Here is an 18454-nt window from a genome sequence, read left to right as displayed (position 1 = left end):
GGGGGCAAAGCGCTTCTCGAGCATTACGCGAGTAAATACGGTACATCTAAAAGGACAAGACAAGATGGCAAAACGGGTGGAAGAAAACTTCAACATGCACTGCGAAGATGAAAACTCGGGGGGCAAAAGCGCTTCTCGAGCATTACCCGAGTAAGTACGGTACATCTAAAAGGACAAGACAAGATGGCAAACGGGTGGAAGAAAACTTCAACATGCACTGCGAAGATGAAAACTCTGGGGGCAAAGCGCTTTTCGAGCATTACGCGAGTAAATACGGTACATCTAAAAGGACAAGACAAGATGGCAAACGGGTGGAAGAAAACTTCAACATGCACTGCGAAGATGAAAAACTCTGGGGGCAAAGCGCTTCTCGAGCATTACGCGAGTAAATACGGTACATCTAAAAGGACAAGACAAGATGGCAAACGGGTGGAAGAAAACTTCAACATGCACTGCGAAGATGAAAACTCTGGGGGCAAAGCGCTTCTCGAGCATTACCCGAGTAAGTACGGTACATCTAAAAGGACAAGACAAGATGGCAAACGGGTGGAAGAAAACTTCAACATTGCACTGCGAAGATGAAAACTCTGGGGGCAAAGCGCTTTTCGAGCATTACGCGAGTAAATACGGTACATCTAAAAGGACAAGACAAGATGGCAAACGGGTGGAAGAAAACTTCAACATGCACTGCGAAGATGAAAAACTCTGGGGGCAAAGCGCTTTCTCGAGCATTACGCGAGTAAATACGGTACATCTAAAAGGACAAGACAAGATGGCAAAACGGGTGGAAGAAAACTTCAACATGCACTGCGAAGATGAAAACTCTGGGGGCAAAGCGCTTTTTCGAGCATTACGCGAGTAAATACGGTACATCTAAAAGGACAAGACAAGATGGCAAACGGGTGGAAGAAAACTTCAACATGCACTGCGAAGATGAAAACTCTGGGGGCTAAGCGCTTTTTCGAGCATTACGCGAGTAAATACGGTACATCTAAAAGGACAAGACAAGATGGGCAAACGGGTGGAAGAAAACTTCAACATGCACTGCGAAGATGAAAACTCTGGGGGCAAAGCGCTTTTCGAGCATTACGCGAGTAAATACGGTACATCTAAAAGGACAAGACAAGATGGCAAACGGGTGGAAGAAAACTTCAACATGCACTGCGAAGATGAAAACTCTGGGGGCAAAGCGCTTTTTCGAGCATTACGCGAGTAAATACGGTACATCTAAAAGGACAAGACAAGATGGCAAACGGGTGGAAGAAAACTTCAACATGCACTGCGAAGATGAAAACTCTGGGGGCAAAGCGCTTTTCGAGCATTACGCGAGTAAATACGGTACAATCTAAAAGGACAAGACAAGATGGCAAACGGGTGGAAGAAAACTTCAACATGCACTGCGAAGATGAAAACTCTGGGGGCTAAGCGCTTTTCGAGCATTACGCGAGTAAATACGGTACATCTAAAAGGACAAGACAAGATGGCAAACGGGTGGAAGAAAACTTCAACATGCACTGCGAAGATGAAAACTCTGGGGGGCAAAGCGCTTTTTCGAGCATTACGCGAGTAAATACGGTACATCTAAAAGGACAAGACAAGATGGCAAACGGGTGGAAGAAAACTTCAACATGCACTGCGAAGATGAAAACTCTGGGGGCAAAGCGCTTTTCGAGCATTACGCGAGTAAATACGGTACATCTAAAAGGACAAGACAAGATGGCAAACGGGTGGAAGAAAACTTCAACATGCACTGCGAAGATGAAAAACTCTGGGGGCAAAGCGCTTCTCGAGCATTACGCGAGTAAATACGGTACATCTAAAAGGACAAGGACAAGATGGCAAACGGGTGGAAGAAAACTTCAACATGCACTGCGAAGATGAAAACTCTGGGGGCAAAGCGCTTCTCGAGCATTACGCGAGTAAATACGGTACATCTAAAAGGACAAGACAAGATGGCAAAACGGGGTGGAAGAAAACTTCAACATGCACTGCGAAGATGAAAACTCTGGGGGCAAAGCGCTTCTCGAGCATTACCCGAGTAAGTACGGTACATCTAAAAGGACAAGACAAGATGGCAAACGGGTGGAAGAAAACTTCAACATGCACTGCGAAGATGAAAACTCTGGGGGCAAAGCGCTTTTCGAGCATTACGCGAGTAAATACGGTACATCTAAAAGGACAAGACAAGATGGCAAACGGGTGGAAGAAAAACTTCAACATGCACTGCGAAGATGAAAACTCTGGGGGCAAAGCGCTTTTCGAGCATTACGCGAGTAAATACGGTACATCTAAAAGGACAAGACAAGATGGCAAAACGGGTGGAAGAAAACTTCAACATGCACTGCGAAGATGAAAACTCTGGGGGCAAAGCGCTTTTCGAGCATTACGCGAGTAAATACGGTAACATCTAAAAGGACAAGACAAGATGGCAAACGGGTGGAAGAAAACTTCAACATGCACTGCGAAGATGAAAACTCTGGGGGCAAAGCGCTTCTCGAGCATTACCCGAGTAAGTACGGTACATCTAAAAGGACAAGACAAGATGGCAAAGGGTGGAAGAAAACTTCAACATGCACTGCGAAGATGAAAACTCTGGGGGCAAAGCGCTTTTCGAGCATTACGCGAGTAAATACGGTACATCTAAAAGGACAAGACAAGATGGCAAACGGGTGGAAGAAAACTTCAACATGCACTGCGAAGATGAAAACTCTGGGGGCAAAGCGCTTCTCGAGCATTACGCGAGTAAATACGGTACATCTAAAAGGACAAGACAAGATGGCAAAACGGGTGGAAGAAAACTTCAACATGCACTGCGAAGATGAAAAACTCTGGGGGCAAAGCGCTTCTCGAGCATTACCCGAGTAAGTACGGTACATCTAAAAGGACAAGACAAGATGGCAAAACGGGTGGAAGAAAAACTTCAACATGCACTGCGAAGATGAAAAACTCTGGGGGCAAAGCGCTTTTTCGAGCATTACGCGAGTAAATTACGGTACATCTAAAAGGACAAGACAAGATGGCAAACGGGTGGAAGAAAACTTCAACATGCACTGCGAAGATGAAAACTCTGGGGGCAAAGCGCTTCTCGAGCATTACGCGAGTAAATACGGTACATCTAAAAGGACAAGACAAGATGGCAAACGGGTGGAAGAAAACTTCAACATGCACTGCGAAGATGAAAACTCTGGGGGCAAAGCGCTTTTCGAGCATTACGCGAGTAAATACGGTACATCTAAAAGGACAAGACAAGATGGCAAACGGGTGGAAGAAAACTTCAACATGCACTGCGAAGATGAAAACTCTGGGGGCTAAGCGCTTTTCGAGCATTACGCGAGTAAATACGGTACATCTAAAAGGACAAGACAAGATGGCAAACGGGTGGAAGAAAAACTTCAACATGCACTGCGAAGATGAAAACTCTGGGGGCAAAGCGCTTTTCGAGCATTACGCGAGTAAAATACGGTACATCTAAAAAGGACAAGACAAGATGGCAAACGGGTGGAAGAAAACTTCAACATGCACTGCGAAGATGAAAACTCTGGGGGCAAAGCGCTTTTCGAGCATTACGCGAGTAAATACGGTACATCTAAAAGGACAAGACAAGATGGCAAACGGGTGGAAGAAAACTTCAACATGCACTGCGAAGATGAAAAACTCTGGGGGCAAAGCGCTTTTCGAGCATTACGCGAGTAAATACGGTACATCTAAAAGGACAAGACAAGATGGCAAACGGGTGGAAGAAAACTTCAACATGCACTGCGAAGATGAAAACTCTGGGGGCTAAGCGCTTTTCGAGCATTACGCGAGTAAATACGGTACATCTAAAAGGACAAGACAAGATGGCAAACGGGTGGAAGAAAACTTCAACATGCACTGCGAAGATGAAAACTCTGGGGGCAAAGCGCTTTTCGAGCATTACGCGAGTAAATACGGTACATCTAAAAGGACAAGACAAGATGGCAAACGGGTGGAAGAAAACTTCAACATGCACTGCGAAGATGAAAACTCTGGGGGCAAAGCGCTTTTCGAGCATTACGCGAGTAAATACGGTACATCTAAAAGGACAAGACAAGATGGCAAACGGGTGGAAGAAAACTTCAACATGCACTGCGAAGATGAAAACTCTGGGGGCAAAGCGCTTCTCGAGCATTACGCGAGTAAATACGGTACATCTAAAAGGACAAGACAAGATGGCAAACGGGTGGAAGAAAACTTCAACATGCACTGCGAAGATGAAAACTCTGGGGGCAAAGCGCTTCTCGAGCATTACGCGAGTAAATACGGTACATCTAAAAGGACAAGACAAGATGGCAAACGGGTGGAAGAAAACTTCAACATGCACTGCGAAGATGAAAACTCTGGGGGCAAAGCGCTTCTCGAGCATTACCCGAGTAAGTACGGTACATCTAAAAGGACAAGACAAGATGGCAAACGGGTGGAAGAAAAACTTCAACATGCACTGCGAAGATGAAAACTCTGGGGGCAAAGCGCTTTTCGAGCATTACGCGAGTAAATACGGTACATCTAAAAGGACAAGACAAGATGGCAAACGGGTGGAAGAAAACTTCAACATGCACTGCGAAGATGAAAAACTCTGGGGGCAAAGCGCTTTTTCGAGCATTACGCGAGTAAATACGGTACATCTAAAAGGACAAGACAAGATGGCAAAACGGGTGGAAGAAAACTTCAACATGCACTGCGAAGATGAAAACTCTGGGGGCAAAGCGCTTTTCGAGCATTACGCGAGTAAATACGGTACATCTAAAAGGACAAGACAAGATGGCAAACGGGTGGAAGAAAACTTCAACATGCACTGCGAAGATGAAAACTCTGGGGGCAAAGCGCTTCTCGAGCATTACGCGAGTAAATACGGTACATCTAAAAGGACAAGACAAGATGGCAAACGGGTGGAAGAAAACTTCAACATGCACTGCGAAGATGAAAAACTCTGGGGGCAAAGCGCTTCTCGAGCATTACGCGAGTAAATACGGTACATCTAAAAGGACAAGACAAGATGGCAAACGGGTGGAAGAAAACTTCAACATGCACTGCGAAGATGAAAAACTCTGGGGGCAAAGCGCTTTTCGAGCATTACGCGAGTAAATACGGTACATCTAAAAGGACAAGACAAGATGGCAAACGGGTGGAAGAAAACTTCAACATGCACTGCGAAGATGAAAACTCTGGGGGGCAAAGCGCTTCTCGAGCATTACGCGAGTAAATACGGTACATCTAAAAGGACAAGACAAGATGGCAAACGGGTGGAAGAAAACTTCAACATGCCACTGCGAAGATGAAAACTCTGGGGGCAAAGCGCTTTTCGAGCATTACGCGAGTAAATACGGTACATCTAAAAGGACAAGACAAGATGGCAAACGGGTGGAAGAAAACTTCAACATGCACTGCGAAGATGAAAACTCTGGGGGCAAAAGCGCTTCTCGAGCATTACGCGAGTAAAATACGGTACATCTAAAAGGACAAGACAAGATGGCAAACGGGTGGAAGAAAACTTCAACATGCACTGCGAAGATGAAAAACTCTGGGGGCAAAGCGCTTTTCGAGCATTACGCGAGTAAATACGGTACATCTAAAAGGACAAGACAAGATGGCAAACGGGTGGAAGAAAACTTCAACATGCACTGCGAAGATGAAAACTCTGGGGCAAAGCGCTTCTCGAGCATTACGCGAGTAAATACGGTACATCTAAAAGGACAAGACAAGATGGCAAACGGGTGGAAGAAAACTTCAACATGCACTGCGAAGATGAAAACTCTGGGGGCAAAGCGCTTCTCGAGCATTACGCGAGTAAATACGGTACATCTAAAAGGACAAGACAAGATGGCAAACGGGTGGAAGAAAACTTCAACATGCACTGCGAAGATGAAAACTCTGGGGGCAAAGCGCTTTTCGAGCATTACGCGAGTAAATACGGTACATCTAAAAGGACAAGACAAGATGGCAAACGGGTGGAAGAAAACTTCAACATGCAGTGCGAAGATGAAAACTCTGGGGGCAAAGCGCTTCTCGAGCATTACGCGAGTAAATACGGTACATCTAAAAGGACAAGACAAGATGGCAAACGGGTGGAAGAAAACTTCAACATGCACTGCGAAGATGAAAACTCTGGGGGCAAAGCGCTTCTCGAGCATTACGCGAGTAAATACGGTACATCTAAAAGGACAAGACAAGATGGCAAACGGGTGGAAGAAAACTTCAACATGCACTGCGAAGATGAAAACTCTGGGGGCAAAGCGCTTTTCGAGCATTACGCGAGTAAATACGGTACATCTAAAAGGACAAGACAAGATGGCAAACGGGTGGAAGAAAACTTCAACATGCACTGCGAAGATGAAAACTCTGGGGGCAAAGCGCTTCTCGAGCATTACGCGAGTAAATACGGTACATCTAAAAGGACAAGACAAGATGGCAAACGGGTGGAAGAAAACTTCAACATGCACTGCGAAGATGAAAACTCTGGGGGCAAAGCGCTTTTCGAGCATTGCGAATGGGAAAGCAAGGATGTTAGTTTAACGCCGTAGATGCCGTGCTTCCACCTCGCGTTGTTGAAGGGCTGTGTGATTTTGCTGCTTTGGACATTTTACTTTTCAATCTCACTTAATGCCTTCAAATGGCTTCAATTTGTCTCCTATGCATTGTGGATCTGCTTCTTCCTCCTACCACGTACAGTAACACCTCATTACTAGGGACACTTTTTTTATAAGAGACGCTCGGTTATTAGAGTTATTTGAATGGAAACGGTTTGGCGAACTTTACCATACTCGCCACAATAGCAACCTGGCATACAAGGGACCTTGTTTTCAAGAGACACCTTTTTCTGGTCCCTTGAGTGCCTCCTGTAGCGAGGTTTTACTGTAGTGGGCCGCGTAATGGGGAGTTGATGACAATGGTGAATTTTGCTGCTTCTCTATGTGCTCGTTTGGCTGTGTTCTTCCACTCTCTTCATCTGCGGAGCACTGGCCGGGTGAGCCACCTCTCACCATTGCTTGTGGTGTGCAACAACTCATGTTATGGAATGCCTCGTGCTATGCAGTGCTCCTAAAGTTGCCGTTTCTGCTATGAATACTGATGCCAGGCGTTGGCTTTTGCTCAGTGGGTCACTTGAGGCTTTCTCCTTAAAATGTGGGTTCCTCAATGGGCTGTGAATAAACAAAAAAAAATTTCTGGCTGCAATCCCTCTATTCATTGAAAAGAGGCCTTTGCTTGCAGCTCTTATAGCATTACTGCAAGATTGCCAGCGAGTAGCCGCTCTTGATTGCTCACTCATAGCACTGTACCGACGGGAAACTTATTTACGGCTCATAGATGCTACAAAGTTAACGTTGTCGTTCAGCTAACTTGCTCTGCAGTTAGCATAAACTCATGAAAAAACGGAACAGCGCGAGCAAAACAGGACGGAGGAATAGAAACACGTAGTACACGAACGGGCGCTGCTATAAGTGTTTTTATTCCGACATGTTTCTACATGTTTCTATTGCTTGGTCCTGTTTCGTTTTCGCTGCCTCGTCTTTTCATGAACAACAATCAACTAACTCGCCCCACAGTCCTGCTAGCATAAACTCTTTGAATCTTGGAATTGTGTGGGCTAAGCTTTCTTGCAAAGCTTTAGTGTAGGCCAAAAAACCAACCAGATGGCCTTGGGGCATGCCATGCGGTAAGGCTTAAAGTTGTGCAAGTCGTGTGGCATTGTGAATTTTTGCTCTGTTATTCCTAAATTTTGAATATTTGGAAACCTTTCTGCTTTGTACTTTGAGTTTTACTGTGAATTGAATCAAATAGCATACATTACTATTCACAAAGTATTCGGAGTTTCAAATATTTGCACAGTCCTATCTCTTTCTCTTGTCCATCCTGTTGATACGGTGCCCTGCCTTCTTCTTTCCATGCGCAGCTGCGCAAGTGCTCACGTGACTTCAAGGTCCTTGCCGACCAGTACGGTGTGCTGTACCAGACGCTGTTTGACGCGGACCCGGCAACACTACGCAACGTCCAACTGTATCCTTCGCTCTGTATATCGGCTTCTGAAAGTAAGTTTTGGGCCGCTTGCAAGGGCTGGCCACTCTAGAGCTGCTCAAAGTTGGGCTTGGACTTGCGTGTAACCTTTTCATAAGCTCGCCTTTGATTGCGGCCCAAGATAAGTGCGTAGTTTTGGCCAGGGTCACTGCCGGACAACATTGATATATACAGTAAAACGCCGCAATAACGAAACCGCCAGGGAAAGCTGAAAAATTCACCGTTGCAAGAATTTCGTTGCCGCGAGAATGAAACATACGCGACAGGGCAATCGCCTGCAAGCCGAATGTTTATTTCCGAAAGTCAGTTGTTTTACTTTGCGAGGCTTACCTTGCAGCAACTCCACAGGTCAGCTTTAGCACTACAAGAAATGGTTCATTGCTAGTTGTCATTGTGCGTGCCTAAGAATGACTGGGTCGTGTCAAACACATCCGAAACATCCTGTGAGTTCGCCTTCTCTGTACGTTTTTTTCCTGGTATTCGGCACCCAGCATGCCCGAGCATGCAAGCAAGTCCAGCTTGTTATGTTGACAAACTTTGCCGGACAGTGGTGCCTTGTTGTTTCAATGCTGTTCACAAAACCAAGTGAGCACCACTTTCTTGACGTCTGGTAAGGCTGCAGCCGCCACAGTTTTGTTTTGCACCCGCCGCGGTGGCTCAGTGGGTAAGGCGTTGCGCTGCTGAGAATAAGGTCGCGGGTTCGATTCCCGGCCGCGGCGGCTGCTTTTCTGATGGAGGCGAAAAGCAAAAACGCCCATGTGTACGAGATTTCGGCGCACGATAAAGATCCCCAGGTGGTCAAAATTAATCCGGAGCCCTCCACTACGGCGCGCCTCATCGCCTGCGTTGCGTCGGCGCGTTAAACCCCACAATCAATCAGTTTTGTTTTGCAAACATGCGCCGTAAAAGAATGGCGGCGTTGCTTTTCAAAGCTGCATGCAGTTTTGAACTCATCGCCGCTATCCTTCCTTCCTCTTGGGTTACTGACTTGGGCAATGATGGCTGCCTCATCTTGTAGCGATAAAAAATTCCGCTTTTGATGTGTGGAGCGATCTTAATGAGAGAAAATGTGCTAATCGCCACGCACACACAAGAAGCGCACGCGTGCTGTTCAGTGGTAGCGAGCTAGCGTAGCCCTAGCCAAAGCCAAAGCCATGAGTTGCCATGTGTCGCCCCCTGGTGGCGTCGCTGCGAGGCTGCCTCCACGACCACCTGTTGCACGGTCTTTTCTGTAAACAAATATGGCTGGGGCCATGCGAGCACCCTGTGGCAGAAGTTTACGCAATTTGAGTTCGAAAAAGATGCATTTGAGCACTTTTTGGACTCTGACTGCCTCAAATGGGTAAACAAAATGTCGACCGAACTTGCAGAGAATTCCGTTAACGCCGGATCCCTTTCCAAGAACGTTTCGTTGCCGCGAGATACGAAATACACGGGCTTGGGCTTGTATGGTCGTTCGCCGGGGATCCAAAAATACTTCGTTGCCAAGGGAATTTCGTACTTGCAGGATTTCGTTATGGCGGGGATTTGATTGTGTTTCTTATGGTTTTTACAAAAGTTAGAGCATGGCATCTTCAAATTGAGGGGGGACACTGCTCTTAACAAAACTTTTTATAAACTTTTAGGTAAACTCTGTGAAACTTGTCAGTCGTGCTGCTTTTCCCCCAATGATTTCAAATATCGCATAATTTTTTTAGTTTGTCAATTAGTTCCAAAGATTTCCATTTGAAGGTCAGTAGTGTTTTTATGCCAAGCGCCCCTATTACAGAAGCGCCCCTTTCTACTTCGTTGCTGTGGAAATTCTCGTTTTAGCCAACCAGCCCAAACATAAGCTTCACTTGCCAAGCTACTGCCGATCTCGGAGCTGTTCTCAGCTCTTCGAGCACTAGTGTAGGCCAGGACCCCAGTTTGTTTGTTACGGGCACCCTTCCCACCTGATGCCCTGCCAGTGTTGTCTTCTTCCCTGACCTGTCTGACCTTGCCCTGGGACGGCCAGTCTGCAGCAGAATGCCCTCCTGGTCATGCAGGCCATCGACCGCATCTCCCAGTACAACCAGGGCATCAAGTGAGTGCTGGCCTCGCATCCTCGCATCCTCAGTGGTATTGTGGAAATTGTGGCGTGATGTACGGTCCGTCATGGGATGGTGTACCTTGCATAGTGGCGCTTTTGTCTGCCCGGAGGATTTTTTTGTGTCCTTTTCATTGACCTGCTGCCGCAGTGACCTACTGGAAATGGGAAGTGTGGGCCCAATATTATACGCAAGTTGGAAAGAGTGCGGCGGCAGTGCCACTTTAGTAGTGCAGTCACCTTTTTATGTGCACCCCTATGTTCAGCTGAATTGCCTATTGTCAGGGAGTAACGCAATCGTGCATAATAATCTTCAAGTTGTCCTTAGGTGCACTTAAAGGCCCTTCCCGTTTCTTTGCAAGAGCATTGTTTGATATTGGCTGTAGGTAGCAGCTTCTAATTGGTTTTGGTGATGACTCCTCATGTCTATACATATATGTATGACATTGTCGCATAGGCAAGAAGGACAAATGGTTCTCGTAGTGCTAAAATTTAATTGGAGCCACCATGTTTTCTGGAATAAGCTTATGAAAAAGGAAAATAATCAAAGAAGCACTCAAGAAAATTAGTGTGAATAAAACGCTGTGTCACTGGGGCTGCATGTGCTTCGAGATAGATATCTTGAAGTACAATCCTTTCCAGAAATATTTTAACAGGTCGAGAAGTTTGTCGACGGAACAAGAGCGGTCGAGGTGACTGATGAGCAGGGTAAAGGCAGGATATCAAACGAGATCACCGACAGCACCATCACGACAAAAAGAATAAATGGATGATCCCCTTGAAGCACAGGATAAGGTAGCCAAGTGGTGCCATGTGCCAGGAGGAAATTATAATAGAACGAATCCCAAGGCATGGTTTATGGCAATAAATTCCTTGGAGCACTGAAGTTTGGTTATGTAGGTATCTTGAAGGCAAACAACAAAAGCCTGGTGGTGCTTATTAGCAGGCTCTTGGCGACTACATTGTATTTGCTTCTCTCTTTTTTTGCTTTTGTTTCTTTGTCTTTGGCAGAAACAACTTTGACCAGCTCCTCTTCTCGCATACTGCGTTTGCGTCTCTTTCTCTCGTACTGTAAAAACCTGGGTTTGAATTCCATGGGAACAGAGAACTGTTTTAAGTGCAGAGCACTTTAGGGGCTCACCTTGTCGTCGTAGCTCAAAGTAACGGTCGATGTCAAGTGACTGCCGGAATCAGGCGGTGCAGCGAGATAACGGACCCAAGTAGAGCCCGGTGTTCCGTCGTAGGGCGTCCCGCAGAGGCTTCAAAGACAAAGCGGTTTATACAGTCATAAGCGTTCGAAACTCGTGAACCACTGATGCTCAATTGTCATACATCTGCCGGTTATTTAGCGCAAAGAAAACAGCAGGTACATTTGAGGCAAAATCATCATCATCATCATCATCATCACCACCAGCCTATCTACGCCCACTGCAGGGCAAATGCCTCTCCAATTACCTCGGTCCTGTGCCAACTGTGACCAATTTATCCCCGCAAACTTCTTGATCTCATCTGCCCATCTAACTTTCTGCCGCCCCCTGCAACGCTTGCCTTCTCTAGGGATCCACTCTGTTACCCTTAATGACCAGCGGTTATCTTGCCTTCGCATTACATGCCCTGCCCACGTCCATTTCTTCTTCTTAATTTCTACTAATATGTCTTTAACACCAGTTTGCTCCCTGACCCACTCCGCTCTCTTCTTGTCCCTTAATGTTACACCTATCATTTTCCGCTCCATTGCCCGTTGAGTCGTTCTCAATTGAAGTTGAACCCTCTTAGTGAGCCTCCAAGTTTCTGCCCCGTAGGTGAGTACCGGTAAGATGCAACTGTCATACACTTTCTTCTTCAGCGACAATGGTAGGCTGCTATTCATTATCTGAGAATGTCTGCCATATGCACCCCACCCCATTCTGATCCTTCTACTTATCTCTGCCTCATGGTTTGGATCTGGGGTCACAACTTGGCCTAAGTAGATATATTCGCTTACCACTTCCACTGCCTCGCCATCTATCTCAAACTGCTGTGCTGTCCCGAGGTTATTGATCATTACTTTAGTTTTCTGCATATTAATTTTCAGGCCCACGGTTCTACTCTGTTCGCTCAGTGCGGAAAGCATGCTTTGCAATTCGTCCCCCGAGTTACTTAGCAAGGCAATGTCATCAGCAAATCTGAGGTTACTGAGGTATTCTCCATTAACCCTTACTCCCACCTGTTCCCAATCCAACGTTCTTTAATACTTCTTGTAAGCATGCTGTGAATAACATTGGAGAGATTGTGTCTCCTTGTCTGACACCCTTCCTTATAGGTATTTTACTGCCCTCCCTATGGAGGATGATGGTAGCTGTAGACCCATTATAGATATCCTCTAGTATTCTTACATAATGCTCATCTACCCCCTGGTTCCGTAATGCTTGAATGACTGCTAGGGTTTCGACCGAGTCAAATGCTTTCTCATAATCTATGAAGGCTATATATAGGGGTTGAGTATACTCAGCGCACTTTTCTATGACTTGATTGATGGTGTGAATATGGTCCATTGTTGAATAACCTTTACGGAACCCTGCCTGTCTTTAGGTTGACGGAAATCTAAGGTTGCAGAGATTCGGTTAGCGATTACCTTGGTAAATACCTTGTAGACGACTGACAGTAAGCTGATAAGTAGGGGTGTGCGAATATTCGAAACTTCGAATTTTTTGGTATTCGATTCGATTCGAATGACACTTTTATGGTTCGAAATATTCGAACCACCCAAAACTAAAAAAAAAAAAAAAATTCAGAGCGTGTCTCAGCAGCAAAGTGGCGAAGCATATACACGGCGAACGGTACGTGCTTTCGCAGACTGTATCGGTGTTGTTGTTTTCTGCTCGCGAAAACGCTCTGCGCACGCCCAACGCGCGCTGACACCGCCGGGAAACCACCCTCACGCTGCGCGCGGCGCGGCCGCCGGCGTCAACATGGCGTCGGCTCCAGCCGCGAAGTGGCGCGGGCGCTCGAGCGACCGTTTCTAACCGCTCTTTAACTCTTTCGGGACCGCCGCAAAAAGTGATGAAAAAGGGAGGTCTCGGTACAAATTTTTTATTACATAAAGCAAAGGCACCATCCTGCCTTAGCATACACCAAAATGCAGCTAATTATATGTCCTTTGACATAGAATACCAAGTTTTCCTTCAACACTGACGACAGAACCATGAAAAAATCTGAAAGTAAGAACTTCGTAAAAAAACTAAAGAAAAAGATAGAAAAAAGCGCAAATATAAAAACATTACTAAAGAATAAAATTATTTCAGAATATACAAAATCCAACACAATGCTTTGTTTCTTTATCGCGAAAGTTTGATGCGGCTAGGTGTAACTCGTTTTTTGTTTTGTGTGTGATCTCTTTGGCACTAAGGCCTTGGCTACGTCGTCGGCCCGGTACACGCCTGGCTCTCGTCTCGGCGAAAACTTGACCTGTTTCTGCGCTGGTGGCAGGAGATCACTACCATAGGTAGTTAACACCCTAGCGAACAAATATAAACCAGCCAGAATATATTTCGAGCGCACAAACCTACTCTAGAGCCAATTGAAACTAAAACGAACACCCACCTTTGAGCGCGATTTGATGTTCCAGGCTGATCGACACCCGAAACCTCACTCGAGCTGAAATCCGATCTCTAAAGCCGCATTCTGACTCTTCACTGCCACTCTCATCGTTAAAATCAACAGTAGAAGGCAGAGATATGCGAGACGAGACGAGGCGGATTTCTTATCGCGCTTGCGCGAGTATGACGCCATGTTTGTTTACATTCGAAACCACTGCCCGTCAGAATAAAATATCTGATGCGTTGCCACCTGGCGATAAAAAAAGGAACTTCACAGAACAGAAAACTCCAGGTTTCAAACTATCTCCTAGATGTCGCTAGGTGTTCCATCGAGCGAAAATTTGTATTCTGCAGGCTCGCGAAACCATCGATCATATGTGATCGATCGCCTATGGAGCGGTCCCGAAAGAGTTAAAATGCGGCTCAAGGGAGACCCGAAGTTGCTTGTGCGGTAATGGAGCTGATAATGCATGCGAAAACGGTACTATAAAACATCATCGGCGCTGCTAGAAAACGCCCGTAAAATATTTGCCGGGGTGCTAAGCCTAACCATCTCCGGCGGAGCCAAGCCGGCTGTCTCGATCTCATCGCAAGTAGTCAGGCTCCTCCATTCTGTCGCGCGTGTCGTGCGTCATTTTCTGACCGAGGTAGGTGCTACCGCGGGCGCGAAATCGTCGATGCGTGCGTGAAAATACAGCGCTCGCAGAGCCGAGGCGAGCGAATCCCGTGCAAAAACGCACCATGCGGTTCTCGCTTGACTGTTGCGGCGTGTAGCGATCTTGGGCACAGCGAGTGAGGAGACGAGCGCGAAGCTTTACGTGCTCCAGAAAGGACTGCTTTGCGACATGGGGGTTTAAAAAAGGCAGAAAAAATCATGGATTTGTTCATGCGAAAGTAAGAAAAGAAATAAACGAAAACTTTTTTCAGCGCTCAATTTTTTGGTCTGTGTTGGTTCATACGAATTTTGGATGATACGAATATTTTTCGCGGTCCCGCAAGATTAGTATCATCGAGATTTTACTGTATCAGCGCGCGGCAATGTGCACGGGCTCGGGCATGCCAGCCACTATTGTCTCAAGTGAGCGGCTACTTTCGGTATCTGGTGGAGTCGTGACGAGCAGGAGGTTATCACTGCTCCCCGAACATGTCGAGCAGTTAACCTTTCTCCATGTTAACATTTAAGTGAGTGCAGACCTTAACCTGTTGAGTGCAATGGTATTGTGTAATTTCTAATTTTACTTTGTATGATTTGTTGTGCAATAAAGTTGCAGTTTTTGTGTCTCTAGATGGTGAAAACTTTAATTTTACAAAAAACAATAAGTATTCGTATTCGAAAAATATTCGATTCGATTCGAACTTTGTTTTTATTATTCGCATTCGCTTCGAAATTAAAAAATTGATATTCGCACACCCCTACTGATAAGTCCTTCATGTCGCCTTTCTTATGGATTAGGATGATGTTCGCGTTCTTCCAAGATTCCGGTACCATTGCGGTCATTAGGCATTGCGTATACAGGTTTGCCAGTTTTTCAAGTACAATTTCTCCGCCATACTTCAAGAGGTCTGCTGTTATCTGATCTTCACCAGGTGCTTTGCCCCCTTTCATTTCTTTGAAAGCCTTCCTTACTTCTTCGGTCGTTACTGGTGGCATGTCTATCTCCTCTGAACTACTGTCTCGTTCGGCATTATCCTGTATGTCCCGGCTACTGTACAGATCCCTGTAGAACTCCTTGGCCACTGTGACTATTTTATCCCTATTTGTGATGACATTGCCTTGCTTATCCTTAAGTGCATACATCTGATTTTTGCCCACGCCAAGACGTCTCTTCACTGCTTTCAGGCTACCTCCGTTCTTTACAGCGTATTCGATCCTCTCCATATTATACTTCCGTATGTCAGCTGTCTTACGCTTATTGATTAACTTCGAGAGCTCGGCTAGTTCTATTCTGTCAGCTGCGGTAGAGATTCTCATGGTTTGCCGTTTCCTGATTAGATCTTTCGTCTCCTGTGAAAGTTTACCAGTATCCTGTCTAGCCATAGTGCCCCCGACTTCTACTGCACACTCCGTGATAATGCGTGTAAGGTTGTTGCTGGCTTCCTGTGTCGTAAGCTCAGCTTCCTCGTTAATTAAGGGCGGAATATCGGTTCTGCAGCGCGATCCTGAATTCTTCTACTTTACGTCTTACTGTTAGCTCATTTATCGGCTTCTTACGTACTAGCTTGTTGCGGTCCCTCCTCAAATCTAGCCTAATTCGAGATCTTACCATACCGTGGTCACTACACCTTACCCTTCCGAGCACTTCCACATCCTGCACGACGCCAGGGTTATCGCATAATATGAGGTGTATTTCATTTTTGTGCTCCCCATTCGGGCTCCTCCAGGTCGACTTCCGACTCTCCCGTTTACAGAAGAAGGTATTCATTATGCGTAGGTTATTCCGTTCTGCAAACTCAACTAGTAGGTCCCCCCTGCTATTTCTACAGCCCAGACCATAGTTCCCAACTGCCTTGTCTCCAGCCTGATTCTTGCCTACTTTAGCATTGAAGTCCCCCATAACTACGGTATACTGTGTTTTTACTTTAGCCATTGCCGATTCCACATCTTCATAGAAGCGTTCCACTACTTGGTCATCGTGGCTGGATGTGGGCGCGTAGCCCTGCCCTACCTTGAGCTTGTACCTCTTATTGAGCCTAATTACAAGACCTGCTGCCCTTCCGTTAATGCTATAGTATTCGTCTATGTTGCCAGCTATGCTTTTATTGACTAGAAATCCCACTCCCAGTTCTCTTCTGTCCTCTAGACCACGGTAACATAGGACGTGTCCATTTTTCAGCACCGTAAACGCTTCGCTTGCCCTCCTAACCTCGCTAGGCCCTATTACATCCCATTTAATGCCCTCTAATTCCTCGAATAACACCTCCAGACTTGCTTCGCTAGATAAGGTTCGCGCGTTAAACTTGCCAAGTTCAGATTCCATTGGCGGCCTGTCTGGATCCAGGGATTCTTAGCACCCTCTGCTGCGTCACAGGTCTGACCGCCGCCGTGGTCAGTTGCTTTGCAGCCGCTGGGGACTGAGGGTCGAGGGTTAATTGGTGTATTCATGGGAGGTTGTGGCCGTTACTACACCAGGGTGGCCAATCCTGCTCTGGTGAGGGAGTGCATTACCGGCAATGGTCGCCGGGGTCAGGCCGCACCCCAAGCCCCTTTGTGCAATTCCATCAATACGCGGATTTTTTTTTTTTTTTAATCCGGTGGGAATTGTCCGGCACCGGGATTCGAACCACGGTCCTTCTGCACGCGAGGCGGGGGTTCTACCTCTACGCCATCGCTGCATCTGAGGCAAAATATACGTAACTAACTGGCGCTGCGCGGGTTCCTTTAGTTAAGGATGCCCGTTAGGTTGGTTTTTACGATAGTAAACGCAAAATGTGGCAGTTCAATGCCGGCACGTGCGGGAGGAAAAGCAAGTGCAAAAAGAACAGAACTCCCGTTGGCGCTGTTTCAGGCAGGGGGCACATTTGAAGGAGGAGCAGGGGGCACATCTGCGGAGGAGGCAAATTTGAATTGCATCGGGTGGTAGCAGTGAGTGGATAACGGCGCTACAGCCCATTGTGGCGAATCACTGCTCTGCACCTCTGCATTTCCGACAGCTTTCCCATTGAGTGGAGCGGCTTTAATTTTTTCTGCTGTGTTCAGCTGTGGCCAGTTTGTGTTGCAGACAACCATTGCAACTACAGCAGTCGCGGTACCTTAAGGCCTTCCTTAAGCTCTTAAGGCCTTCATATCCTAATGCAGTTGACGTTGTGACTCTGAGATGACCCTTGAGATGGGCGTTGCTGCCCCCCCCCCCCCCCCCCCCTTTGTGCGCAGCTCGAGTGACGAGGGGGGCCTGGTGTGGATGGACCAGCAGCCCCAGAGCGGGTCGCTGAGCGAACACCGGCTGCTGGAGGCTGCGCACCGGGGTCTGCTGTGGCTGCGGGACCTGCGACACCACAGCTGCCTCCTGACACCGCAGGTGGGTGTCTCCCTCCTTACACCACACCGCCCCTCACGGTGCTGTCCCATTGATTTTACATGCGCTTGGCTGGCTTGGGGTGGCTACTGTGTTTGGGCACTTTGGCTACCGTAATTACCCGATTCTAACGCGCACTTTTTTTCCGGAAAAATAGGTAAAAAAATCGCATGCGCGTTAGAATCAGATACAAAACCGAAACTGCCGAAACAATGGAAATTTCGTCCCGCCCATCGCCATCGCCATCTCAAGATGGCGCCAAAGCTTTTAGCAACAATTTTTCGGACGCCGGAAGAATAGGCGCCTAGGCTTTTCTATCGGCGTTCACACAAACTGTCAAATCGTTCCACTTGCGCGCTTGATAACAGCAGTGGCAGCAGCGGCTCTCACGCGTTCAAAACAAGCGGTTGGCTGAAGCGTGCGCCTCTGGAGAAGCTCGCGGGATGGGCGTGCGAGGCGTGGGCCACGATCCCATCGACCATGGTTGAACGTCCATTATGAAGTGTGGCATCGCGAACGCGCTTGACGGCACTGAGGACAAGATGTTGTGGTCAGCGGAGAGCGACGAGGAGTTAGATGAGTGAGATTACTTCGAGAAATAAATCGCCCGTTTCTCTCGCATTCGTTTTTCTTGCTCACAAAGTTCCGTGCGCGTTACAATCGGACGTGCAAGTTTTTTAGGTTTTTTGCCGAGAAAATCGGATGCGCGTTAGAATCGGGGGCGCGTTAGAATCGGGGGCGCGTTAGAATCGGGTAATTATGGT

The 18454-nt window shown here is 46.9% G+C and overlaps 1 protein-coding gene across 1 annotated transcript in view; it reads left to right on the top strand.

Moving 5' to 3' along the window:
- Positions 1-4349: 4349 nt before the first annotated feature.
- Positions 4350-18454, top strand: part of LOC144140054 (integrator complex subunit 7-like) — a 29873-nt gene continuing 15768 nt past the window's right edge. Inside the window, exons 1-4 of the mRNA XM_077672257.1 lie at positions 4350-4391; positions 7910-8013; positions 10028-10096; positions 17549-17693. Coding sequence (XP_077528383.1) covers positions 4350-4391; positions 7910-8013; positions 10028-10096; positions 17549-17693 — 360 coding nt within the window. The remainder of the gene's footprint in view (positions 4392-7909; positions 8014-10027; positions 10097-17548; positions 17694-18454) is intronic.

This window comes from Haemaphysalis longicornis, unplaced genomic scaffold (genome assembly GCF_048455015.1).
Source record: "Haemaphysalis longicornis isolate Haplotype H1 unplaced genomic scaffold, Haemaphysalis longicornis Haplotype H1 scaffold_5, whole genome shotgun sequence".
Lineage (NCBI taxonomy): Eukaryota > Metazoa > Arthropoda > Arachnida > Ixodida > Ixodidae > Haemaphysalis > Haemaphysalis longicornis.
The sequence above is the reverse complement of the archived record's forward strand: the minus strand, read 5'-3'. Positions and strand labels throughout refer to the sequence as shown.